The following is a 27,387-nucleotide window of genomic DNA, read 5'->3' on the forward strand; positions in this document are numbered from 1 at the left end:
AAATCAGGAAGAAATAACTCTTCAAGGTAACAACTGCCCATTTTCACTTTCACAGTGTAGTGTCATTTGAGACCCAGTTTGAATTGAATTTAATGAGAAAGAATGACATCCATAAACCCAATCCAGCCGCATGTAATGCTGTTCATGTGTTGACAGACGTTCTACCATGAGCAATTACACTTTCAGGCCAGGTTTTATGTCACAGGATCAATTGAGAACTTAATATTATTCTTGGCACTGAAACAAGAGTTGTGTGACGCACTTGATATTGTATATGTATGTGCGTGCTGGAATCAAAAGAGAAGGGGAGAAAGAAAGTGTGTGTTGGTGGGGCTCTGGGGAAAAAATGTGATTTGCCACAACGTCCAGGCCGAGAGGTCAAAGTTGCAATGGAAGAAGCTTCATTACAACAAGCCAGGCACACACTTTAAGTCATGTGTATGATTTGTCTAAGATTGAAAGCGATCCTGTCAGACTGGGGTCGAAATTTGCTTTCAAAGCAAATACTGTTGCAAACTGCATCTGCCTTCATTTTCTGTAATTGGAAGATATTGCTTGAAAAAAAGGGCTGGAAAAGCGTGGCGGTTGTTTAAAGCCGCAGAACACCTCACCCATTGCTCCAAATTGCGTCTTTATAACTGCATGTGTCAGAGATCAGTAGCCTTGACTACTTCTGTCACAAATCAAAATAAAATGTCTGAACAGGGTATTTCAGAGAATGCCCTCTTTCTGTGGAATCAGGCATATGAGGGGAAACACAGGTCTACCTCATGTCACATGTGGTGCTCCAAAGGCATGGAAAACTACGCACACAGTAGTTAAGCAGCACAATTTCGGTTTTCAAATGGCTGCTATTGATCTCTTCTTATGGGGACACTTCTGGCGAGAAGTGGAGCTCCAAAGTAAACACAGAGCATGTGCTACCTTTTTTCTCACTTCCCGTAGACAGCTGTAAGTAAATCTAGAACCTGTGAACATAAGGAGTCTGCTATATGTTATTGATCTTATTGTGAACATTTCATGTGTGTTTCTTTTTTTCTTTAGAATAATGTGGAATTTTTATGAGAAGGAGAGGACTGTATAGGAAGAACCGAATCATAAAGCGGATTTTCCAACAATACAACAGCATGCACTATTCCTCATTGGAAAAAGCAGCTATAGTTACTGGAAAAGCTATATTTATTATGAAAAAACATGAAGTACTTTCACACAACTGGAAAAAAAAATGCTGTTACACTAAATTAACTGTTAAAAAATATGGGGTTAGTAAGATGCTTTTAAAAAGAAATCCCTACTCAACAAGTCCGCTTTTATTTGATAAGAAATATAGTAAAACCAGTAACACTGTGAAATATTAATACAATTTAAAACTCTTAAATTTTCATCATTATTACTCCAGTCTTCAGTTTCACTTGATCCTTCAGAAATCATTCTAATATGCTGATTTGTGCTCACGAAACATTCATTATTATAACCAGTTAAAAAAAATCTTTTTGTGAAAACATATACTTTTTTTTTTTAGGATTCTTTAATGAAAAGATCCAAAAGAAAAGTATTTATTTAAATGTATTCATTCAAAGGGGGTTGAAACACTCAGTTTCAGTCAATCTCATGTCAATCTTGAGTACCTATAGAGTAGTATTGCATCCTTCATATCTCCGAAAAGAAATATGGGCTGTACTCAGTCTTTCCAGGAAAAAAACGAGCGCCTGGAGACGTATTGTGTGGGCGGAGCTAAAGAATGACGAGCTCGCAAAGCGGTGACGTCCTCAAGCGCGGAGAAACTCATGGCTATCGAGCTCAGCTAATACAGATAATGATCCAGAATCATTCGAAGGCTGAAATAAACAGGAGAAACGGCTACAGCAGGACGTCCGTCTCTGTGGTATGTACTGTATTTAGTGGACTGTCAACATTTGTGTGTCTTCACTCGCAGTTTATGAGGACATGATTCGGTTTATGGACTATTGTATGCGACTGAACCTTAGCAGTAGCAAGCAAAACGGTTTTGCACATCAGACTAGTGTACATAGAACAACAATAGAGTCCGTTAGCGTATTTGAATGACGAAGCACGCGATCGTGTCGTTTACTGATGTTTACTCACACCACGACCCAATAGCAGAGACATTTGAAGCAGTTTTACTCACCGGCTGCTTCCAAAGCAGGACCGAACCTTTATCGCTGGGACCGCTCCATCAAAAACACACTTCTTTGGTATGATTTGGTGAAGTCCTGACAGCAGAAGTCCTGGAGATCCACTTTTGCGACGCGACTGAAGTGATGTTGTGAAGCTTCCCGTCATTTCTGCGTTCAAATCGGGTCAAATGCAGCGCTGCCTTCCCGGAATGCTGTGCTGAAGCATTGAAGTCGCTTGATGTCACCCATAGGAATAAAGTGGAGCGCAGCATTTAAACAGCATTTCACTCCCCCCTTTAATGTGTCCTTGCTGGAAAAAAACCCTCGAAAAAAACCTTTCGTTCTTAAAAAGTGTATTTCCTAAATACAGACTTTACTGGCAACTTTTGAGTTGGTATCCACTTTAAAGAGGGCTTTTTTATGCATTCTGATTTAAGACTTTTCCACTAAAGAGTTGTATTCTCCTGCTAAGCATGGTCAAAATGTTAAAAAAATTGTTGTACATATGATGGAGTATTTCTTTAAATATACTCCTTCAGGATTCTAACAAGTTTTTGGGGAGTTTTTTTTTCCGACGTCATAAAGAGTGGAATTGCTTATGGGCACTTCTCCTGGAGCTAGAGCAAAAGCACGGCTATCATCAGCAAGCTTTGTTTGGGTTACGGAAGCCATTGGCAGCGCTGTCATTTTGATTTTAGACCACAAAATCAACAATGTCAATAAAGAAGTGTGTTTTTAGTTGTGAGGGAAATATAACCATGTTCAGCTTCCCAAATAACCCAGCGTTATGGAAACAGTGGATACAGTTTGTTTTCTCGGAGTGATGAAAGTGTGCTTGTTTGTTCCCGGTCATAAGTCGAAACTGCAGGCGGTGAGTGAAATGGCATCAGTGTGTTTTGTTGGCAATCGGAGCGTAAAGCTTGGTACATACTCTGCAAGAACAAAGATTTTTTTATTTATTTTTTCTCGAGGTGGTAAGAACAAGAACATAGTTCGTTCTTGCAGTGCATTCCATACTTCACGAGAAAAGCAGGTGCTGATCATCTGCATTTCTCTGCATTAACCACGGCAACTTTAAATGTATTACCAATAACCTAAAAGTTCTTGAAATCCTGCAAGAAAAAAAGTTCTGCTCAGGCGATGTGTTGAGAACAAGCTGCGAGAACTCCTAAAACAGAGCTGCGAGGACAAAGGGACATCATTTTGTTCTCGCAGCCTTGGGAGCGAGAACTTTTTTCTCTGTTCCTGAGGAGTATGTTGTAGCCTTAATGTAAACAACATGAAAGTATAGTGAATCTAAAGTTATCCAGGGATAATGCCATGATGTATTTTGTGCGCGTGTGTATGTGTGTACTTGTGACTCTTAAGCTCTGCCCACTGCATGAGTTTGGCTGTTTCAAAAAAAAAAAATGGGTACAGCGTATCTGTCTTTTGTAAATACAATGAACAAAAATGTTAGCACGACACTTTTTTTGGCTTGCTGACTGCAGGAATGTCCACCAGAGCTGTTGTTTGTGAATTGAATGTTCATTTCTCTACCATAAGCTGTCTCTAAAGGCATTTCAGAGAATTTGGCAGTACATCCAACCAGCCTCACAACCACAAACCACATGTAACCACATCAGCCCAGGACCTCCACATCCAGCACCTTCACCTCCAAGACTGCGGTTCATCGTTGTATTCGACTTGAGTGGGCAAATGCTCACATTCGATGGTGTCTGGCACTTTGGAGAGGTGTTCTCTTCATGGATCAATCCTGGTTTTCACTACAGGGCACATGGCAGACATTGTGTATGGCGTTGTGTGGGTGAGTGGTTTGCTGATGTCAACGTTGCGGATCGAATGGCCTATGGGATCGAATGGCCCATGGCAGTGGGGTTATGGCATGGGTTGGCGTATGTTATGGACAATGAACACATGTTGATGTAATTTTGAATGCACCGTGACAAGCTCATGTGGCCCATTGTTGAGCCATTCATCCTTGACCACCTCATGTTGCAGCATGATAATGCACTGCCCCATGTTGCAAGGATCTGTACACAATTCCTGGAATTTGAAAACATCCTAGTTCTTGCATGGCCAGCATACTCACCGGACATGTCCCCCATTGAGCATGTTTACGATGCTCTGGTTCAGCATATACGACAGCATGTTCCAGTTCCTACTAATGTTCAGAAAAATCGCACAGCCATTGAAGAGGAGTGGACCACAAGCTCCTCCACAACCACCTGATCAACTCTATGCGAAGATGTGTTGCACTGCGTGAGGCAAATGGTGGTCACACCAGATACTTACTGGATACAGAAAAGTCTTAGATCTTTGTGTTCAGCTCATGAAAAATGGGGCGAAAAGCCATCAAATTGGCGGTATGATTCCGTTCTGGGCAAGGACTCCCTTCGCATCCATGCAGCATGACATGGATAAGAGCAGGGAGAGCAGCAATATAGGCCCCTTAGGGTAAACAGAACAGAACCAACATAATGTATTGCAGATGTCATTAATGTTAATATCAAATGTACAAAAAAATCCTGGAATTTTGTCTGATTCAAGGGGAATCAAAATAACAAATCCTGACTGGACGAGAGGAGGAGCCGGGGATGGACGAGGGTAAATGAGTCCTGGAGAAACGCGATAGCTGCTGATAGTACTGAAGGAGCTATATGTATGCTGTGTGACACACGTCGTATTCCTATAGACCTGATCAGCTGACAGTAAGACTAACGTGACCTGCCAGAACTGACGCTACAATGGATTGCTGCATTTATAATTTTGTTCAGTGTATGATAAAACTAAAGACAATTCTGAGATATGAAGGATGCAATACTCTATAGTACTCAAGATTAACATGAGATTGGCAAAACTGTGTTATACACTTTAAGTTACTTCCCAACACTACATTTACATTCATGCATTTAGCAGACGCTTTTATCCAAAGCGACTTACAACTCAGGAGTACAGAAAGCAATCCGTCAAGAAGAGGCAAAGAAACGCAAAAAGTGCCCTACCAAGATTTGTATACTCAGATAGCAAAACCAGAAAAAGGGAAGAAGAAAAGGGAAATAGAGGAGGAAGAGATATTTATTTATTTATATATTTATTTATTTTATGATAAGATTAAGTGCTCATGGAAGAGATGAGTTTTTACCTGTCTTTTGAATGAAGCGTGCGTATGGAGGATGGAAGATTGTTCCACCAACCAGGAACAATGAAAGAAAAAGTTCTGGAGAGGGATTTCATGCCTCTCTGTGATGGTACCACAAGCCTTTGCTCGTTAGCTGAGCGAAGACTTCTGGTAGGGGTGTAGACTCGTAGGGGTGAGTCGAAGTATGTGGGTGCTGAAGAAGATCCATAAGCAAGAGTCAGAGCTTTGAATTTGCAGCGAGTGGTAGCCAATGCAGAGAGATGAATAGAGGTGTGACATGAGCCATTTTGGGCTCATTGAATTCAAGACGTGCCGCAGCGTTCTGAATCATTTGCAGCGGTTTGATTGCACAAAATGGAAGTCCAGCCAGAAGCGCATTGCAATAGTCTAGAAATTACCAGGGCTTGGACAAGAAGCTGTGTTAGAAGCACTATCAGTTAGCAATGGCTTGTTTTAATGCGGTTATTAGCTTTCCAGAAACAAGCTATGTCCACATTTTAAGTGACTGCCATACAGGCGACCTGGAAATTATAAATCCTCAAATAGCCAGAGCTCAGAGCACAATGAACCACACAATATATATATATATATATATATATATATATATATATATATATATATATATATATATATATATATATATATATATATATATATATATATATATATATATATATATATATATATATATATATATATATATGTGTGTAATAAATATATATATTTATTTATTTAAAAAATTGCAGAGAGGTGACATTTTCTATATAGTTGCTCTTCTATATGCTAACAGTGTCCTTTAGAAAACAAAGACCTTGGCAAAGCTTCGACAATGCACAAGCAGCCACAATAGGAACGACATTAAGTTTAGGTTGTGCTGCTATAAACAAGCATGTGTTGAGTCCACTTGGTGAGTGCACTGTGTGGTAGACACTGCAGAGTAAACACACACGCTGAGCCAGATCCACAGCTCCTAAGAGATTAATTTAGCACAGAGAGAGAAAACAGACACAGCATATAAAACCACAATAACCTTTAGAAATGTGACTCTTTATGGTAATACAATTGACTAAAGCTTATGAATTTACTCCAAAGATAGATAGTTGTTATTGCCAAATCCAATTTAGTTTATAAAACAGAGAACACAAGACAATTCTTAATATTTTTTGTTTATTATTCAAATATTACATTTTGAATAATTTAAAATAATGAATAAATTATAAATAATGATTTCATTACCACATATCTTTTATATATATATATATATATATATATATATATATATATATATATATATATATATATATATATATATATATATATATATATATATATATATATATATATATATATATATATAATTTTATATATTATATATATATATATATATATATATATATATATATATATATATATATATATATATATATATATAATGTATATCTTTCAAACTGTCTATTGTTCAGATTAACTTTATTTTAATAATAATTCATATCTTTTTATTTGTATTTATTATTTGTTATTGATGATTCTCTTTTTTTTTCTAATGTAAGGAAAAAATGTAAGGTCCGTGGTTGTAATGTTGAATAATAAAAAATAAAAAATAAATGCTGGATTTGGCCTTTGCCCTCTTATGATCCTTCTCACAGCGCTAACTCTCTACGTCATTATCGTCCACCAATCAGCTCACAGGAGGCGGAGCTTGAAAAACATGTCGTCTATATCGGAGCTGTACGATGTCACTTGGGAAGGTAAATGACTTTGTTTTCGTTAACAGTGGCTATTAGTTGATTCAATATTTATCTGTAGTCATTCAACCGTTACACAAGTCATACATTTTGTAAAGGTTTCCGAACTAAATGCATTATTTTTGTGTATTTCATTAAAGACAACAAGAGGCGTTCTAGGTAGCCAGTTAGCTTCTCTGACGTTAACCTACAGCTTAGTAACACAATAATCTGTATTCTACAAAGACATTATTTTATGTTCACACAATGGACTGCGGTGTTTATGTTGCAGTCTGTATTTAACTATCATATTGTGCTTTTGTGGAAATGTTCATGTTGAAATATAAGCGGAGTCTTGTTTTTTTATGTCTTGGGGGAAAAAAAAAACTGCATATCATATTGGTCTACAGTCAGACAATAAAGAATGATTCAGTTATCTTAAGATTGGCATCATCTCTTGTTGTTTTTATAATGTCAATCTTTTGTTGCCGTTGTTCTGACAACTTAGTTAGTGCAATAGTCTAATGCAGATTGACATTATGAACAATGGTATTATGTAAGTCTGAAACTTTAGAGATGAGAGAAAACATGTCCCACAACTAAGCTACAAATAAATTCTAGTTGATATCAAATATTAAGACTGTTTTTTTTTCTATTCAACTTTTCACTTGTGTGTTTTTACTGATTATTTGATTTCTAATGGGGAGAAGAATACACACACACACACACACACACACACACACACACACACACACACACACACACACACACACACACACACACACACACACACACACACACACACACACACATATATATTAATCATTAGTGTTCTCAGACTATGTACACTTTATGCATACTGTCTCAGACTGTATGTACTTTGTGCTTTTAATAAAAAAGCTTAATTTTATTAAGTGCCTTTTTACACAAATAATCTTAACATCATTATTTTATTCTTACATAGTGTTCTTAAAAGGGTTGTGTTGATTAATTTTAGTTACACAAAGTATAGTAGTCAGGAAACGTGTATAAACAATAATGGAGCATTATGGGTATTTTTTTTCTTTTTAAATAAGTAAGATGAATTATAATGCTGTTTGCACATTATAATGCTGTTTGCACATTACACTCCTGCACTTCTGTTATCCACAGATTTATTTTTATTTTTATAGTCTCCAGTTTACTTTATCTCACTTATTTTATTCCACATCTCTTATTTCTTTTACTTGATTTATTCATAATTCTACATATGTATATATATATAGCACCTTATCCTATTCCTATTTTATCCTATCTCTATTTTATAATTTATTGTGCTTTTTTTGTTAATTGTTATTTGCTGTCCATGGAGCGGACCTGTTTACATTTCACTGCCGGTTGTATTCTGTATAACTGTGTATGTGACAAATAAAACTCTTGAACTTGAACTTGAAGGAAGTAACAGTTGTACTCCCAGTAAACAATTGATGGATGATGAAAACAAATATGTCATAAAGTTTAAGCCAACGGCTAATGTGTTCCCATATTGCATTTCAGAGATGCGTGACAAACTCCGTAAGTGGAGAGAAGAGAATTACAGGAACAGTGAGCAGATAGTGGATGTTGGTGAAGAGCTGATTAATGAGCATGCGTCTAAACTCGGAGATGACAGTAAGTACAATTACAGTAAACAAAAGCATACTTATAAGAAGTAATAAATAACAAAGAATTTTCAGTCTCTATAGCATGGTAGTGTTCTTAAAGTTAATGGTTTTGTAATTGGACCATTTTAGGGTGATGTCTGGCTAACAATCAGACATGTTTCTTATGCACATATGGACTCCAAGCGCGGCACTCAATAGGACAACTGATGGATATTTAACAAATAAATATGCTGAATAACTATAACTTTTTATTGCATGGAACCATCATAGTCCTAACAAAACATTGAGGTTATATTCCCATTAGACAGTTAATAGGAACATTTCCCACAGCAGGCGATTTGAAGTTTGACAGTAATTGTCTTGAAATTTATTAAAGTTACAAAAGTTATGCTTTGTTGGCAGTTGCGGCAGTGATTTAAAGAGGATGAATTTAAAGTGAAACTTCTTGGAAAGGGTTTACTATTTAAAATGCGAGATAAAACTGTTTTTTAAAAATAAAAAAAATAGATAAACCTCAGTTTAGTGACTAGACATGGTTTTGTGGTCTTTAGCACAGCCTGAGTAACAAAAGTTCAGTGGTGGAAATATAGCTGCATAATCATTTGGAAATACGCAGTTTATTGCAAATTAACATTAAATGTCAGTGCTCTTGCTTAAGTATTTGGATCCACTAATTCGCAAAATATATATCTAGTTCTCTCAAAAACAGCTATTTGGCCAAAAACAAACAAACACAGTATATCAAGAATTATTTTAAAAGTATTGTCTTTGAGTCGAGGATTCAACTGTTGAATATGACTATTACAGAAGGTGGGAAAAAGTGCCAATTCTTTTTTTCTTTCTCTGTCTTGATTTATCTTTAAAGATCTGATAACAAAAAGACTTTTCAGCTTTTCTTTTGACATTAAAATGAGGTAAAGTGGAAACAGCAGAATCATTTCAGATGGCTTAATATTTATTTGCTTTGGTCAGTTATGGGTTTCTAAGCCAGACAAGCTAGACAAGTCCTGCAATCGTGTTGTCAAACATAGCCGCTAAAGCCAAGACTTTCTTCAGCTAAAATCATTATCTCAGAGGTGATCCAATCCTTCATACTGGCTCTAAAACTCACTCCTATAGAAGACAATTTTTGGTTTCCCATTCCCAATTGGCGAAAACGGGCTCTTTTCTACTTAAATCAGGTTTAGGCAGTTTTTGCTTTATCCATGCTATTATTTTTAAACCACATGTAATCTCAAATAACTATTATTAAATGTATTTTGGCTGGTAACAATGCTGCTGTTTGAGGAATATTAGCAAAAAACAATGAAAGAGCCAAAGTTACCCATCAGCCCATTTACTGCAAAGCTACCCATTTACTGCAATACGTGCTCATACAAGCAAACAAAAAAACAAAACAATGGTTTTCGTGGTGGAAGCTTTTCAGATTTCTAGATGGGCCTGTTATCTAATTTATGGAAAGAATGAAGCAACAGATGAGTGGACGTCTCTGCCATGCTATGAATTGTTTTATTGATGCATGATAACGACTTTTTACTAAAACTTATTTGTGTGTGTGTGTGTGTGTGTGTGTGTGTGTGATTATGATTCATACTGTCTTTACAGAGCTGGGTAAATACTTTACACAGCTTGTTTTTATTGAAACCAGGTCTTAAATTGGCTGTGAAACAAGATGGCAATTATATAAGCAAGACTTGGAATCATAAAAAAAGCTCAAAAAACATGAGGCGTTTGTTTGCTTTGGCATATCAGTTTTTTTTTTTCTTGTTCGGTGGGATTTTATTGTTCTTCCTCAATTAGCATGTTTGAAATCATTCAGCCGATAAACTCGGGCATGCTTGTCAAAACACACTTGTCTGTCATAGAGCATTAATTTCATTAATTGGATCCATTAGCCACGCCCACAATCAGTTTTCTTTATTGCGAATAGAGCAGCTAAAGCCACTCGCTTTGTTACGGTTGCCAGTTGAACGTCAAACATTGCCGTCTTGGAAATGACGTCAGCATTTAATGGCAGGAATTAAAAATTCCTGTAATCTGTCAAAGTAACGGCGCACTTTTTAGGCCGAGGCGACGCAATTTCAGCACGTAACGCATATCATGACGAATAGAGGGTGAAGTCCGCTCACCCTTTGCGGTGTTTGACTGAACCCATACATAAAACTGATGAATACGCTAAGGTTTTCTTGTCAACATTCAGCGACTTCGTTTTGTTTGGCGTCGGTTTCCTGACCGTTTCCATGAGACCTGCCAGCTCGTCCACATTCGGAGTTTACGAAGACAAACTGTGTCGCTGACGGACGTAAAGATTGTCTTTTCTAATGATACAGAGAAGAAAGTCACAGTTTGCTCGAAAGGAGTTCACACGGGTTAGATGTCCATTCGTCATCTTTGCTACCAAGTTGAAAAATAGACTTATTAATATGGTGCCATTTTATGTGTGTCTCCTGTGCTCAGTTTGGATAATTTACGAGCAGGTGATGATCGCAGCGCTGGACTGCAGTCGTGACGATCTGGCCTGGGTGAGTTTTCTTTAAGTAACTTTCTTGCCCGTTGAAACGTTTTCCCAGTTGCTTTTGGAAAAACAGAGATTTAAATCAGGTGTGATTTTCAGCAATCAGGAATCAGGGATCCTTGTTGACTTGAGACACTTACAGTAGTCCGTTTCTGAGGTTCTTACCAGCAGCTAGGAAAACAGCGGGAAAAACCGTCTGTGTGCATGATGGGTCAGCCGGGCTAAGCCACAGAGCAAACTTTCCATCCTAACCAGGAAAACATTGGATTTGACAGTAACCATTCCTCACCAAGTCATGAGTGTGTGAAGAAAAAGGAAAAAAAAAATCAGGGTCCTGTTCATCTCAGTGGGAAAGAACTGGTAAAAGTAGCATCCTGTTTTGCTTTTTATAGTAGCCATTGTGGAATTGTGGGATCCCGCTGTGCAGTGTTCTGAATTCTCACCCACGTCACTTGCAATTTTTCACGTCTTCCCTCACAGCTGTATGGCCAACCTGTTTATCATGGCACCCACGGACAGGAAAGTTACTGTTTCATTTTATGGTTAGAAGAAACCTTCACTGTAATATTGTCTTGTCAAACTAGTCACATCACACTTTTTAGAGTAGATCTATAAAGTTATAAATGCTGTGGAGGAAAAAAATGTATGAAGCCCACATTTCGTCACTCCTTGAGAGTTGTAGTATAATTTTCAAGTGCTCTGTAATCCAGCAGGCTTTGCATAGTCACTCAAGCTGTGGTGTAAAAAATATATGAATTTATTCTTTGGGCAAATAACCATGCCTGATGTGTAAGGTCATGTCAGTATTTTGTTGATGTTAACCCTGTACAGTCTGAAATATGAAATGATAGTAAAACAAAAAAATGTCTAGAAAATATATGCATGTATGCAATATATGTAACATGTCTAATATCTTTTTTTTTTTTTTTTTTTTTTTTTTTTTTTTTAAATGTAATTGCTCTTTATTATTTTTGCATCAGGGTTACTTTATTTATCACAACACCTGAAATACCAATCTTGGAATTATTTCTGCTGATTTAATTATTTTTGTAAAAAAAAAAAAAACTTGTCAAAACAATAGTTGAAAACAGGTTTGTATGAATAATAAAATAATATAACGTTTGATGTCAGTATTTTATTAAATAAATTATTCATTTATTCATCTAAGATGCATTAAATTGATTAAAAGTGACTAAAGAATATTACATTGTTTCAAATATATACATAAATAAATGCGGTTCTTTGGAAATTTCTATTCATCTAAGAAAAAAATCAAGATTCTACAAAAATGTTAAGCAGCATGAATGTTTTCTACCTTGAAATGTCTCTTGAGTTAGGATGTCTCATTTGAATAAGGATATTATTAGAAGGATTTCTGAAGGATTATGTGACAATGAAGAAAACTATAATTAATATATAAATATTTCACAATATTACAGTTTGTACTGTATTGTTGATCAAATAAATTCCGCCTTGTTGAGAATAAAACATTTTAAAAACCTTATGGATTTTTGGAATGGTAGTCATTTTGAAATGTACAAGTATATTATTAATATTTTATCTTATAGTGCAGAAAATACTAAGCTGTTTTTGGCTAATACTTAGATTGGCTCAACCAATAGCATGAGTCAAGAACAGGACTTTTGTATGACAAACCAATGACATACATGGTGAACATTTGGAAAACCTGTTTGTGGAGTCTTGTTTTGAAAAATCCACTGTTTTTGTTCTTTGCGTAGAGTTGCCTACAGGAGCTGAAAAGACAGTTTCCAGACAGTCACAGAGTGAAGCGATTAGCAGGGATGCGGCTGGAGGCTCTGGAGAGGTAAGATACACCGCTGCACCATCTTAACACCACAGCCTTGGATTAGCTGCAAGGATGGTTGGGGTCTGGGGGGTTAACCATCCATGCACACCATGGCAATAGTAATAGTAATTATTAATAAGAAAACAATAAACAATAAAGGAACAAAACTAAAGGAATAATGAGTTGCTGGGTTCATGAATATTAATTACGTTGTCTGCGTTCACATGAACGGATATGCTGAAATCAAAACAGTGAATGTAATAGATGAGCACCAGCCAATGAGATTGCCGTTTGCACTTTAGTCCTGCACACTACCAGAGAAACCGCATATCTTTTGCTTGTTCTTAAAGCGGTACGTCAGTGCTGGGAAAATTAATCTGTATTTAAACTGGGTCATCAATGTAGTAGAAATGTGAAATTATTTTTGAATTTGGTGACTTCTTGACTGAGAAAAGACAGAAAATGTATTTTTGATCATTTCAATATACTGCAGGGTTTCTACTCATTCAAAGCCATATACTAATAGCTGAAGTAACCCTTTAAAAGTTGAAAAATTCCAAATGAACTCAGGAAAATTGTCAGGAAAATACAACAAAGTATATGATTTACATGTAGCGCATCGATTCTGCATGATTTTTTAAGGCTGTCTTGCGTGCGTGTGTGAAACATAACACTCTAGGCAAATTGACGGCGAGCGTCTCCTTCATGCTAGTTTACGGCACATCAAATACAGTAACGCATCCGTTCAGCTGGACAGAAATAGACAGATCTCTTGATGGAGTGTTCAGGGAGTGAAAATATATCTATGCAAAACATATTCTTTGCCTCTAACACGCACACACTGGAGAGTAAAATCAAAGCATTTATTAGCCAGTGGCTAATGATAGATATTATTTAGTTCCACAGAGTGAAGATTTACTCGTATTGTAGAGGGTTGGGGGTATGGGTGGGTTCTGGGATGTAAGTGGCAGGATGCGTGGGAAGGGAGGCTGTTTATTTTGCAAGCCACCGTTCCTTCTCTTAAGTGGAAAAGCGAGAGAATAGTTCAGCCCTCAATAGTCCTGTGGCTCTTTCGCCTGAGCGAGGAATTCCAAAGACGGAAGTGGTGGTCTCCCTGCTATTATTCTGGGGGTCCCTCTGTGGTCCCCCCTCCCCTCTTTTCTTGCCTGCCTGGTTGCGAAAACAAGGCCTGCCAGACCTGTAAACATAGTACCTATGGTCTGCGTTTCCTCTCCCCGAATAATTCACCCTCTTTCAGTGTTTGAGCAAACAATTAAGAAGGCCGTAAAGTGAAGTTAATGTATAGAATTTCAGGTTTCGGTCTGGTCACCATATCGTCGACGTGTTTATCAGTTATGCCAGGGGTTGTTCCATAATTGTGAGTAATTGCGCCTGCACGGTCAGATTAAATAAACTGCAAATTTGAGTCTAATTGCCATCAGACGCTTGGCTTAAATGTAACTCTCCCCTCGACTCCCACATGGCTGAATCCTACATAAATAGAGCAAGTCAGAGTGGCTGGTGCCATTTGAGATGTGCCAGAGAGTGATTGAACTCTAATGTGGATGTGAGAAGAGGAGCGGCGTTGGAGCTCAATGATAATAGGAACCAGAGCTGCTTCTGTTGTTGGTTGTGGGCTGAAACAGGTTTTGATCATAAGGCTGGCTGCTTTGGCTGTGCGAGCGTTAACTGCGCAGGTTGTCCCTCGTAAAAAAAACAACAAAAACTTTCATCCTTCATTCGACATGACAAGTGAAGTGCTTGTGGCATTGTCCTCCCATTCTTCAGAAAACACTTTATGAGTGCAGCATCGTAATTCATAACATCTTTTCAAACACGCGGTGCTGTCCAACCCTCAGTTCAGGTTGAAGGGCCCGTAGAGTGTATTTATTTATTTTTTTGCATCTGTAACTCATATACGTCTTGCTTCGGAAAGCCTTTTAAGCGAAATGCGCTTCAAAACGATGCCTGATTTGTGGTGGAAGTTCAGGCTGATTTGTTTAGAGGTAAATCAAAGTGCAGGCAATCATGTTTGTGGATTACACTCTTTGTGGAGCTAGTAAACCTCGCACAACGCTGGCTATTTGAGCAGCTACGGTAGTGTTTATTTCTGCCGCTTGGATACGTAGCCTCTGTCACTATAGAAACAAGCTGTTCTGTATACAACAAGTTGGTTACTGTGAACTTTATTTGATAGCTCTACCACCTAATTTCACATGACCGGTGTTCCTGTTGATTTTCCTTAAACATGATCTCTCTGTTGAAGGTATGAGGATGCCAATAAGCTGTACGACTCAATACTACAAGATGACCCGACAAATACGGTAAGGAAAAAAAATGTGGTTGAAACTTGTTTTGCTGTCTAAAAAGTTAATGTTCTCCCCTCAGTGACCTTAGCCACTGAAGTCACACACACACACACAGTCCACACAAGAGTGCGAGGTAACAAAGACCATTGATTTATGGACTTCAGTTGCATTAAACACAGCCGAGTCAACCTCAGCAAAAATAAATGGCTTGTCCTTAGAAGATGGGGATTTATCGGTTTTTCTAAGACTCCATAGAGAGGTCTCAGGGGTGACAATTTTGTTTTTGTTTTTTTTAACTTGAACCTTTAGATAACCTACAGGAATAGTTTAACCAGAAAGAAAAATTCGGTCATCATTTAATCACACGTTACTCCAAATACATGAGGTTTTATTTCTTCAAGAAAACCTTATTGTTTTTTTTTTACATCCAACAACCTTATAGGTACATTTTTGGTAGGGATGTATTGAACTTTCGGGCTGAAGAATATTTTTTGGCCAAGACAGCTATTTTCAGTTTGGGGCCAAAATCAGTGACCAACGTTTTAATCTGTAAAGATATGTTTTCTTTAATCATATAGATTTTTTTGTCCGTGGTGCTGTGTTGTAGCACAACTTCCATCAAATAATCGCGAAAGGTTTGTTCTTTGTTACTTTTTTTGTAAAGCAATGTCTCAACTAAAAATTTCTGTCGATTTTTGTTATGAGATTTAAACAATAAATGTCTTTTTGGCACTCTTTAATATGGCACGACCGATCACTGTATCTGCCAGTGTTGTCAAGTATGTAGAATTGGGCTACTTTTAAATTGTTGTTGTGGCTAAATTGTTTATTTTTTTTGGGGGGGGGGTTACAAGTTGATTTCCACCAGCGTAAATACGATTTTAGTGCTCCCCCCCCCAAGATATCCCCCTGACATACTCATTCAGTGTAGAATTTGGTAGAGAAAATCACATGAGTCTGTTTTTGCATTAATTTTGACTGGCCATTAGGCTACTTTTGTTGCACGGACCTGGTATCCGCCTCAGTTTAAAGGGGAGCTGCTGTTCCCCACCCCACTTTCCAGAAGAGAGCGGAGCTTTTACAGCTTCTGCCCCATTTTGATTATCATCTCTGGCGACCACACTCACGTGACATTGCAGTTCTTCATCACTAAGAAAGTTTATTATCTGCATGTTTTAAAGCCATATCAGTCTAAACTGAGCGCACAGAAAGCTGGATGTCAGACAGCGCATCTAGTAAATATATTAAAGAGCATATTGCAGGCTACATTTTTTTTAGATGAATATATTTCATACCTTGTATGAAAATGCCATATGAAAAGGTAATGCAGGATTAAAATGTTTTTAAAAGACATAAGAGCACACATTTATTAGTTAAGTTTTTTTTCAACATCATGTCATATTACGTCACGAGAGGGAGTCGTGTGCCAAGCTCTGCGTTGCCTCATTGCAGAATAGGTTGGTATACAGTAGGAATCAGTGTATTTTCATTAGTTTTTCTATTACAATTTATCATTGTCATGGAATATGATTGTATCCATATATGAGTCCACAGATCTGTCCCTTATTGTGTGTCATAATTGTAGTGCTCTGTAGAGTAGTTTGTCTGTTTAGGGCTACTGTAGAAACATGGCGTTGGAACATGGCGACTTTACTGTAAGGGGACCCGCGGTGTATGTAGAAAGAAATGGCTCATTCTAAGGTAATAAAAACATAAGTTCATTATGTAAGGTCTTTATACTCCACTAAAAATATAGTTATGCATATGTTATTGCATATCTGTCAAAAGATCTTCATAAATAATACACACTGCACCTTTTAAGCAGCATCCCGGATCAAGTGCATGTAAACCGATCATCAGTTTTCAGTCCAAGTGCATCCTGAAGTTTTGGTTTTGGACTATAATTTAATATAAAACATCCCTAGTTTTTTGAGTCAGATGTTCTTTTTAAAGGGAGTTAGTTCACAGTGATCAACGTCTTAACGATTCGTCCAAAAATTGGCTGATTGGGTCCAACTCATACAATAATCCATTTAACAAGGTGACGATCAGTGAATAACAAATTAAATTCTCCCTTTTTTGAGCTATTAAATGTATCCTTGCTGAATAAAAGCATTAATTTCTTTAAAATATAAACCTATACATGCATATGAATATTACTTTATTTTCCATGGAAGAAAGTCGTTCACGTGAAGTTCAGAAATTTCATTTTTGGATGAATTATCCAGTTCAGTCTTAACTTATTTATTATTTAAAGATCACTTAGGTATTAAAAGCCCAAATACACAGTTCACTATTGATTTGTCTGGTCTTGGCGTAAAACACATGAAGCCTGTTTTTTATTCACTGATTATTTATTGAGTGAAGTGGTTTACAGTATCCAAGTGTGCTCCATGTTTTTCCGATATATTTCCACCATCACCTCACAACATATTGTACCTGTCCTTCACTCTTGCATAAGGACTGTGTGGCCATGCAAGAAAATAAATGTTTTAAAGTATTTTCATAACCTTATTTGTTTTGGCCCTTCTCTGTAGATTGCAATACAATTTTTTTTTTGCACTGTCTCTACACATGGACTTGCTTAGACGTTTTAAACATTTTCTCAGGGCTGGCAAAGTGTGCATGATGAAGCAGATACTTTTGTTCTTTGGACATCATGCATGGATTCCACACCTCACCGTCTGTCTGTTAGGAGCACATGGAGACTTTGCTGGCAAAGTCAATAAACTGTCATGTGTGCACCGACAGGACCTTCCCCTTATTTCCCTCTCTCTGCTTGCTTTCTCCGTTAAAGGGTTAGTTCACCCATAATTAAGATTGCCATCATTTACTTTCCCTTATTTTGTCCCCAACCTGTGTGACTCTCATTCTTCCATGGAACACAGGAAACTTTTAATAATGTTCTCTTGCATGCACTCTTTTGCTTGCAATTACAATGAATGAGGACCTTTTAAGTTTTTTAAAAAAGAAGGTAAAAGCAAAACGTTGTCCATTCGGTTTGTCCATCATTTTCAAAATATTCTTAAGTCATATGATAGATTTAAAGGACATATTATGCAAAATTCAATTTGAACACAGATGTGTGTCCACAGTGTGTGTGTAAACAACCAGCCTCATAAGGTAAAAAGCCATCCTCTCCTATTTTTTTAATCCTTGGAAATCATACGTTCCTCCAAATTAGTGGTTCCAGATTTCCCCTAATCTTAGTTAAGAGAAAGGAGAAGCCCTGCCCATGACTGGTAACGGTATGCCCTATTAGCATAGATCCCACCCTGATTAACATGACAATACATGCAATGAGTTAAATAAACTTAACCTCACAACAACTACATAAATGTATTCACTAACCATTCAGAAACATTCAGTTGCATTCTAAAAGTTGTAATTTCTTCCTGAGTCTCCATCTGTGTACAACTCGAACGTGTAAGGCTGAACACAGCAACTGACAATTTCTGGCACTTTGGCTGCATGCCATTGTTGTTGCCGGAGTATCCGATGCATGAGCTGTAAAGGCACCGCCCTCTTTTGAAAAGCAGCTCATTTGCATTTAAAGGGACACATAAAAACGTTTTTAAGGGGCAAATTTGACAAGCTATAATACATTTACATGGGGGGTATTTTGAGCTGAAACTTCAGGGACATTCTGAGGACACCAGAGACTTGTATTACATCTTGTAAAAAGGGCATATTAGGTCATCTTTAAGGTGTTATTCACTGACAATCTACTCCTTCATTGGGCTGTTTTTTTTTGTGTGATATGGATGTTCTTTTACTCATCATGTCATCATACTGTAAAACAAATACCTGCAGGTATTAATAAAGTAACCTAACTTAACTTAACCTAAAGGGTTAGTTGACCCAAAAGTTTTAATTAGCCCATGATTTACTCAAGCCATCCTAGGTTTATATGACATTCTTCTTTCAGACAAACCCAGAGTTAAATTAAATATAAAATGTCCTGGCTGTTCCAAGCAGTGGGCTTGGCAGTAATGGCGGTGAATGTTGCTCTGCTTTTGAAGTATAAAAGTGCATCTATATCCATCATAACTGCTCCACACGGCTCCAGGGGTTAATAAATCCCTTCTGAAGCGAATTGATGGGTTTGTGTAAGGAAAAGAGGCCAACGTTCTATTTTTAAAACATTATGAAGTAATATTTGTAACTTTTGCCGGATCATCTTCTGTATTCAGCTTAAAGGAAAAGTTAAACCCTAACTGACGAGTGTAACTGGTGTGCAATGTCGTCAGACGTAGCGTAAGAATTTTGAATTGCGAGAGGCATTACACTTTTTCTATAAGTTGAATACAAAAGATTTTTCATTTTTGGGTGAACTAACCCTTTAAGCATTATGACTGGATCATTGTGAACCAGATCAGTCGGATTCTTAAATTAATTTGTCCGATTTTCAGTTAATTTCAATGAATCCGTCACACATTCACATATCGGACATCGCTACTTCTCTTATGAACTAAACCTGTCAAGGAGAGCAAGAACTATGGGCCACTTTACATTGCTTTTGTATAATTTTTGGGATCTTGGCAGGCCCAGTCTACTTTATGTTGTGTTACATTGATAAGTGGCCAGAATATTATTCAAAAATTCAGTTTTTGTGTCCCACCAAAAAAGTCAAGTGGGTTTGGAATCGATGAGTAAATAATGGGTTTTCATTTTAAACCAATGCTTAAGCTATCACCGTCTTCATCTTGCAGGCAAAAAATGGCCTGTCCTCCATCCTCTCATCCCTGCATTTGTTAAATCATTACCATTTGATATTTATTTAACTATCTGTTTCTGTTGGACTGAACCGCTCCCATCCGTCTTTCTCCCTCTGAAAACGAGAGGTCTGTTCTGTTTGTTTTTTTGTGCATTTCAACCGAGGCACTCTCCCTATTCCCATGATCAAGGTTAAATTGCAAGCACATTTAATGGCGTGTAAATGGGAAGTTGAGAAGATCGGCGCAAAATGGATATCATCAAACCAGTGCGGTTACATTATTCTTCACAATCTAGTAATCATATCGCTTTGCCCCTCTGTTAACATCCAAAAGATATGAAACAAATTTCCCCTCTGGGAAATATGTTTCCCTGTGTCCTAGTGTTATCCAAGCCAAACACGCTTGGGGGGGGGAGGTAAAGCGTGGCAATAACTTGATTATTGCAAATGTCCCCATCAAAGTGTTGCGTTTTATCTGAACTTTAGCTGCTGTAGTAATGAAAACCACAAGGAGAAGTTTAATATCTTGTTACTAAACACAGGCAGGTAGAGATCATTTGTGAAATCTAGTAATTTGCAAGCAATTCAATGCAGAAGCAAATACCTTTTGAGAAATCCACTGGGTAAACCTTTTTTAAAGCTTAAAATGGTTAAACTGGGCTTTTAATTTATGAACTGTCATTTAACCCAAATTTGAATTGTCATCATCAATATAATGAAATGGTCCTTTTACCCACTGTTCAGCAGAAATATCACTGGAAAATACTGTCCAACCACGTCTCATTACCTCATCAGTATCTCGCAGAAACCGGCTGCAGCCATCATCTCCTAAAAGGAAATGTGCATTTGTGAATGATCACTCAGACAGCCGTCTTTTTTTTTTTTCTTGCACCAGGAAGTCTGGGAAATGAAGTGAAATGGGCTGACAGATTCTTAAAGCTTTGCTTGATCGCTCTGTGAAATGCAGTGGGATTTTGCTCTTTCAGGATTTAGCAACTTGATTAGGTGGCTCTCTGTGTCAAAAGACCAAACAGGCCATCCGTGTAGCCATCAAGGGTACATTTTCTCTGTGAAAACCATTACATTTCCATGTCTTATCTTCACGTTGAATGCTCCTTGACGGGACATGGATGCACCCACTTGTGGAAAGGGCGTAGGCTAAGAACCATGTGAACCACCCTGACACAATTAGGTTCAGCCCAGATATTTCTGATGGCCCCAAAAAGGATTTACCCGTTTCCTGGTCTCCAAACGCAAGTCACCTCCTGTCAAATCCTGTACATTTTGTGGAGGGTAATGGAAGAAAATGGAGCCGTTGTGCAGTGGCAGCTAGACTGTATTTTCCCACAATCCAATCCCCTTTGGCTGGGTATAGCAGGCGGGGTGACAAGAGGTTGTGGTATGGGAGGGATGACCTCATCTAGGTCACCTGTCTGTAAATGCAAGGCTTATCTAAACGCTGTGTTTTTTAACATGTTCAGTGGAATGGGATGAGGGCATGATCCAAGAAAATGGCGGAAAATTGGCAACTACAGTGAGGACTTGTGAGGCATCCCAGCATGCGGAGCTGAGATTGGAAACTGAACTGTTGTAATTATAGGCTGTGGAATAGATGTGGTACCCATTAACCAAAATTGTTGAATCAACAAAAATTGCTCAAGGTTTTTCTGCCATGGCGGTGTCCAAAAATGTTCGAACTCCTAGCCCTTCCATTGCTCATTATGGTCCAATACCTACAGCAATGATTTGGAGAAATTCTTCCTGGCTCATATCTGTCTGTCTATATATTGGTCTGTTCATCTGTATGTCTATCTAGCTGTCTGTTTATCTGTCTGTCTATCAATCTGTCTATCTAACTGTCTGTCTATCTGTCTATTCCATATATCCGTTCCATCTATGTTCCATCTATCTGTTCCATATATCATCCGTTCCATCTATGTTCCATATATCTGTTCCATATATCATCTGTTCCATCTGTCGTTAACACTTTCTTCTATTTGTTCTATCATCTCTATCTGTCATTTGTATGTATATCTGTATGTCTATTGTTTCATCTGTTCATCTGTCTGCCATTTGTTCCATTTGTCTATTTTTCTATCTATCCATCTGTTGTTCATTCTATCATCTGTCTTGTCTACTTATTGTCATTAGTTCTATCTATCTATCTATCTATCTATCTATCTATCTATCTATCTATCTATCTATCTATCTATCTATCTATCTATCTATCTATCTATCTATCTATCTATCTATCTATCTATCTATCTATCTATCTATCTATCTATCTATCTATCTATCTATCTATCTATCTATCTATCTATCTATCTATCTATCTAATCTTTGAATTGGCCTTCCTTTGCTCACTTAACACAGTACCTATTTCTGAACAGTGAAAATTAATGTTAACAAGCTGTTTATTTTAACACTGATTAACCCAGTAGGCTTACTCGATCCACAGAATTTCAGCACTCTTACTCTGCCTGTAATCCAGCAGGATAAACATGGTCGTGCTTGTGAAAGCAATTGAGGTCAATGAGAATTCTCCTGAGGTTGACCTCTTGAATTACATGCAATTACAGTGCAGAACAAGATGTAGTTTGTAAAGGTCAAACATATTTTTTTTCTAAACTGACACTATATTTCAGTCCAGTGACATTTTTTTCATCGTTTTTTTAAACCGACATTTTGAAGAACGGCTCTGCTTTTTTCCCCATCCGATGAAAGTCAATAGTGTCCAGCATTTCTTTTTACACATCTGACCTTCATTGTGTAAACAAACAGTTGAAACTTTCTTCAAAATAATGTTACATGATGATGAGTAAACGATGACAGTTACTGATATTTTTTTTATCTTAAGCTGTTGCTGAGACTGTAGATTTGGTCTGGATATCTTGAAACCAATAGCAAGTAATTCTCTTATTTAAGGATGAATTTGAAGTGGGGTCATGTCGGTACACCACAGTGCTGAGAATCAACTCCTCTTCACCCTGTGGGAACGACAGTTGCCTTTGAAATCCCTGGAGGTGGGCTCTCAACGGCAGTCTGAAAGTGGAGCCAGGGGTTGATGGAAGCAGCCAGGTCCTTCACGGTGAGAGCCACTCAGAAATGCTTCAGAAGAAAGAATCACGAAGAGAATGAAAACGAGATGCTGGCCTTTCCTGGATCATGTCAAAAGAGAAGGGAGAGGGAGAGAAAGACATAAAGAGACTGAAATGGTTTGGAATAGCTCATTGTTTAATAAAGTTTCGTAAGTCTCTCTGGTCTACCAGCCTCCGTATGTTTCTGTCGGTGCCAAGTGCGCTAAGAGGAAACGAAAGACAGATATTGGGGCAGAGTAAATAACCTGCGGTCGCAAACAGTCTTCCGCCTTTTTTAGTACAGAGTACAAAGAAATCAGTTTGTTGGCAGAAGCTGAACATTAACAATAAAATATGATAGTTTAAACTATTTGGAATTGCTGTTTGCTAGTTTCTTTAAATACCTTTGGAGGATAACGTTATGTAGCGATACCCAAACAGCTTGAAGTTGTAGCTATAGCCTTATTTCACCTGTCATCTGCCGCCTGGTAATGTGAAACCATGTCTTCCGCTGATCCAGTAAGTACTATCAGACTTGCGTACAGTAGGGGTTTGGCAGTTCATCAACTCTTTAGCTCGAGCAGCCAGTGAAGCAGGTTCGCCTGGCCGCCTGTTTGATGGATAAGTGGATTTGGAGTGGCGGTAGTATCATAGCAGTTCCAGATTTATGGCCTTTCAGACGTGACTCATGCCCGCCTTGATGGAGTTTGGTCCATACTGTGGTAGTAGGGAAGACCCACTCTATCAAGTGCCAGTTCATAAATAATATCTGGGGCACTTTTAACGGTAAAGCTTCTGCTCTTTGCTCTCCTTTCACCAGCGGAGGGGGGGAAAAAAAGAGCCGCTGCTGGAAAAGTCGCCAGACTTGGCGTAATACTTTCTGATTCAGATTGATGAGATTCTAATCCACCTGAAGGTCACTTCTGCATCGGAACAAGGCGGACGTTATTTGTGGCTGATGTGAGCTGGGCTGTGTAAGTTTATGTGAATGCATATGGCCCACGGCTCTTTGGCAATGTGTTATTTTCACCACTTGAAATGGGTCTTTACTTGCTCTTCCAAATGTGAGCAGCATCCTTGCTGATGCTTGTGTGCCAGAATCCACAAGCTTTGTAATCTGATAAAGACATTACTTTTCGGTATCTGCTGCTATATTACTTTCGACTTGAACTCAGTAATAATATGCTTTCAAGGAAACGTCATATTGGACGATCTGAATGTGCTAGGCTGTTTATTATAACACTGCCTCAGGGGAGGAAAAAGAACTGCACGTACACTTCCTTCCCTGTAACTGTAACTGACAGCATTTAATTCCCATCTATGACGTCCTGTTTCAGAATTCATAAAAAAATTATGTTGTAAGACACTTTTAAAGCTTGCCATATAATATCCACAATCCTGGTCAGGGTTTTTTATTTATTTAATTTTTATAGTGTTTTCTATACATTTGTCTTATCCTCTCATATTTAAAAGATTTGAATTTTGTACGTTTTACTGTATGTAAATGTATTGTGATGTAGTTATTTCAGTTCAAATAAGCACACATGAGGAATTCAGATGTCTGGCTATGCAACACTAGGTCAGATATTTCTGAAACTGAACTATAGAATGTTTTGTGTAGCTAAATTGACCGCCAGAACCCCAAATGTGCAATCCGTAAAGTTATTTGGTGACTGTCTGTCAATGTTTGATGAAACCCATGTATATATCGAAATCAGTTTGTTACTTGTAAAACTCTCAAAATCAGTATTTATCTGATCGAAACTCATAAGATTGAGATGGAATCCAACTCTTAGACTCTGGTGCCTCTGCCATCCCTGTTGTCTTCACAGTCTGATCACCAGAACCCCAGGGGATTGTGGAGATTCCTTCACCTTTCACAATACTATGATCATTTACACATCCCTCTTTCTTTCACTCTTTGCTCTTTTCTGTTGCTAGCAAACACTTGAAACTATAAAGGCCTAATCCTTTGTTGATGTCAACCCAACAGGCAGCGAGGAAACGCAAGATCTCCATTCTCCGAGCGCAGGGCAAAAGCAGTGAGGCCATTCGCGAGCTCAACGAATATCTGGAGCAGTGAGTGTTTTACAAGAGGATTTACCCCCCCCCCCCCCCCCATCTCCACTTTTTAATTAAAAGGGGTTTTGCATTTGATTGAGTTGGCCCCCCAAGCCTTTCCCTTACCCCCCTTTTGTCCACAGTGGCCTTTCTGATGAGTTAACTACCACTACTCTGTCTTGCAGGTTTGTGGGAGACCAGGAAGCATGGCATGAGCTGTCAGAACTCTACATCAATGAGCATGAGTAATGATTTCTTTTGTTGATTTATTTTCTTTTTTAAATATATACTTGCAAGAAGTTGATGGAACATGTGGGTTAATTAAATTGGCTGGGGTCAAATTGACCCTCATACAGAAACAACATAACTAAAACATATCACCCCTGTTTTGTCATATTTTATGGCAAAACTGGGGAACGGCTTTAATAACAGCTGCCTTCTGGGTTTTGGTTTGCACCGATTAAAATTATTAAAAAAATTTGTGGAAATAAGAGATTAGTTTTAACACATACATCATTGTGTGTAAAAACAGTAAGTAACAAACATAAAAAACAATAGTAAATTCTATCAGAATGGCAGTGTTAATGCTCTTATCACCACTATAGTTTTTTTAATTATTCATATCAATCAGTATTGCATATTTAATTTTGTTCGCTCCTTTTCTCATATTTTAACATTTAGATTACTTTGCCATCATCTAATGCACACCTTTTTTTTTTTTTTTTTGGACAAATTTAAGACTAATTTAATAATGCGGTTAAATTTAATCTTTAGCAAATTCAAAGGTGAATATTCGTTTTTCATACTGTACATTATATTGTTTATTACTTTCACTTGTATGTATTTGTATGCTTTTTGAATTTATTAAGATTAAATAGTACTGTCTGCCATTTATTGGTTGCCATTCGATAATAATGATCAGGTTATCGGGAATAAGCTATCATTTGAAAATATCAGTGCATCCCTACTTTTTATTTTATTTTATATAAAACCGAGCAGTAGAAAAATCATGATGTTTTCAGAGTGTCTCTTTATTGTATTCTTACACAATGCAGACAGGATTTTTTTAGTGTAGGTCGGGAAAAACTCATGTAAGATAATTAAATCAGCTAAAATCGATTTAACAATCAGCAATGTTGTCAGTAAGATGTCTAGAAATTGTCCATACGGAATGCAATGCTTACAAGGGTTATGAGGTCACATTCAGCACCATCTCGCAGGTCATTCTCAGGACCTTTATTTGACGTGCGACGGTTTCTTGTTGTTGTTTCTTGGGTTGTGGGACCCTCTGGAGTAAAAGACAGTGAAATGCCAGTCTCAGCCAGGGGCCCTGCTTAAAGCTCAGTGTCTGTTTGTCCCATGGAGTAGGGCCATAATAGGATTTGTTCCTTGAGCCCCCTCTGCAACTCCTGGGATAAGACTGTGCTCCCCTGCTGATATCTCTTTTGCCAGGGGTTACTTTCTGCCAGGCATCAGGATTGTAGGAAACTATAAGTCTGTGTCTGTGTCTCCTCTCCTCCATCCTCCTTTAATTGTTTTGGTCTTATTGTCTATGAGGAGGCTACAGGGTGTTAGTATGTGTGTGTGAGAGAAAAAGTTGGTTGTCCCGGTCGAAGGCCAATGGCCGTAGGAATGCAGGCGCTTGGTGAGAGCACCACTTATTAGATACCTCACGGTTTTGTGTAAAGGGCTTTATTGCTGTGGTAGGACAGAGGAAATCCAGGGGTGAGAGGATTATCTGCCCGCTTAGCCCAACTTTTCTAATATCACACCATTCTTTGACAACCCCTTATCTATAGGCGTGTCAGTGTCACTCTTTTTCTTTCTTCCCCTTTCTCTTTCTATTCATTATTTTAGGTCACAGACTCACTTTTTCCCCTTCCCCTCCTCTTCCGGCAAAGCCTGCATTATCACATCTCTCTTCCACGCTGTGAAAGAATGGGAGAAAAGGGAAAAAGATAAATTCCCAAGAGAATGAGGTGGCACCCATTCTCCCAACCAGTCAAAACAAGATGAAGAGAAACAACCGCCACCCAAACTGCTGATTACACAGCTATGATGGACGGCTATCTACACTTCACAGTCTGTAGTACAGATGGACCACTAGTAGATCATGCTTTTCAATGAGAGTTAAATACTGGTAAATAAATATGCCAAAATGGTTTCTTGGGAGACTTATATGCTCTTTTTAGGTAGAGATGTCCAAAACTACAAATTGAATGAATCAGTTGGTTGTCTAAAGTAAACTAGTGGC

At 37.9% G+C, this 27,387-nt stretch overlaps 1 protein-coding gene across 1 annotated transcript in view; it reads left to right on the forward strand.

The window, feature by feature from the left end:
- Positions 1 to 6,926: 6,926 nt before the first annotated feature.
- Positions 6,927 to 27,387, forward strand: part of emc2 (ER membrane protein complex subunit 2) — a 38,985-nt gene continuing 18,524 nt past the window's right edge. The window contains exons 1-7 of the mRNA XM_067448273.1: positions 6,927 to 7,028; positions 8,541 to 8,654; positions 11,105 to 11,169; positions 12,902 to 12,987; positions 15,236 to 15,293; positions 25,066 to 25,151; positions 25,319 to 25,378. Coding sequence (XP_067304374.1) covers positions 6,989 to 7,028; positions 8,541 to 8,654; positions 11,105 to 11,169; positions 12,902 to 12,987; positions 15,236 to 15,293; positions 25,066 to 25,151; positions 25,319 to 25,378 — 509 coding nt within the window. The 5' untranslated portion in view covers positions 6,927 to 6,988. The remainder of the gene's footprint in view (positions 7,029 to 8,540; positions 8,655 to 11,104; positions 11,170 to 12,901; positions 12,988 to 15,235; positions 15,294 to 25,065; positions 25,152 to 25,318; positions 25,379 to 27,387) is intronic.

The sequence above is a fragment of the Pseudorasbora parva genome, chromosome 7 (assembly GCF_024679245.1).
Source record: "Pseudorasbora parva isolate DD20220531a chromosome 7, ASM2467924v1, whole genome shotgun sequence".
NCBI classification, from domain to species: Eukaryota; Metazoa; Chordata; class Actinopteri; order Cypriniformes; family Gobionidae; genus Pseudorasbora; species Pseudorasbora parva.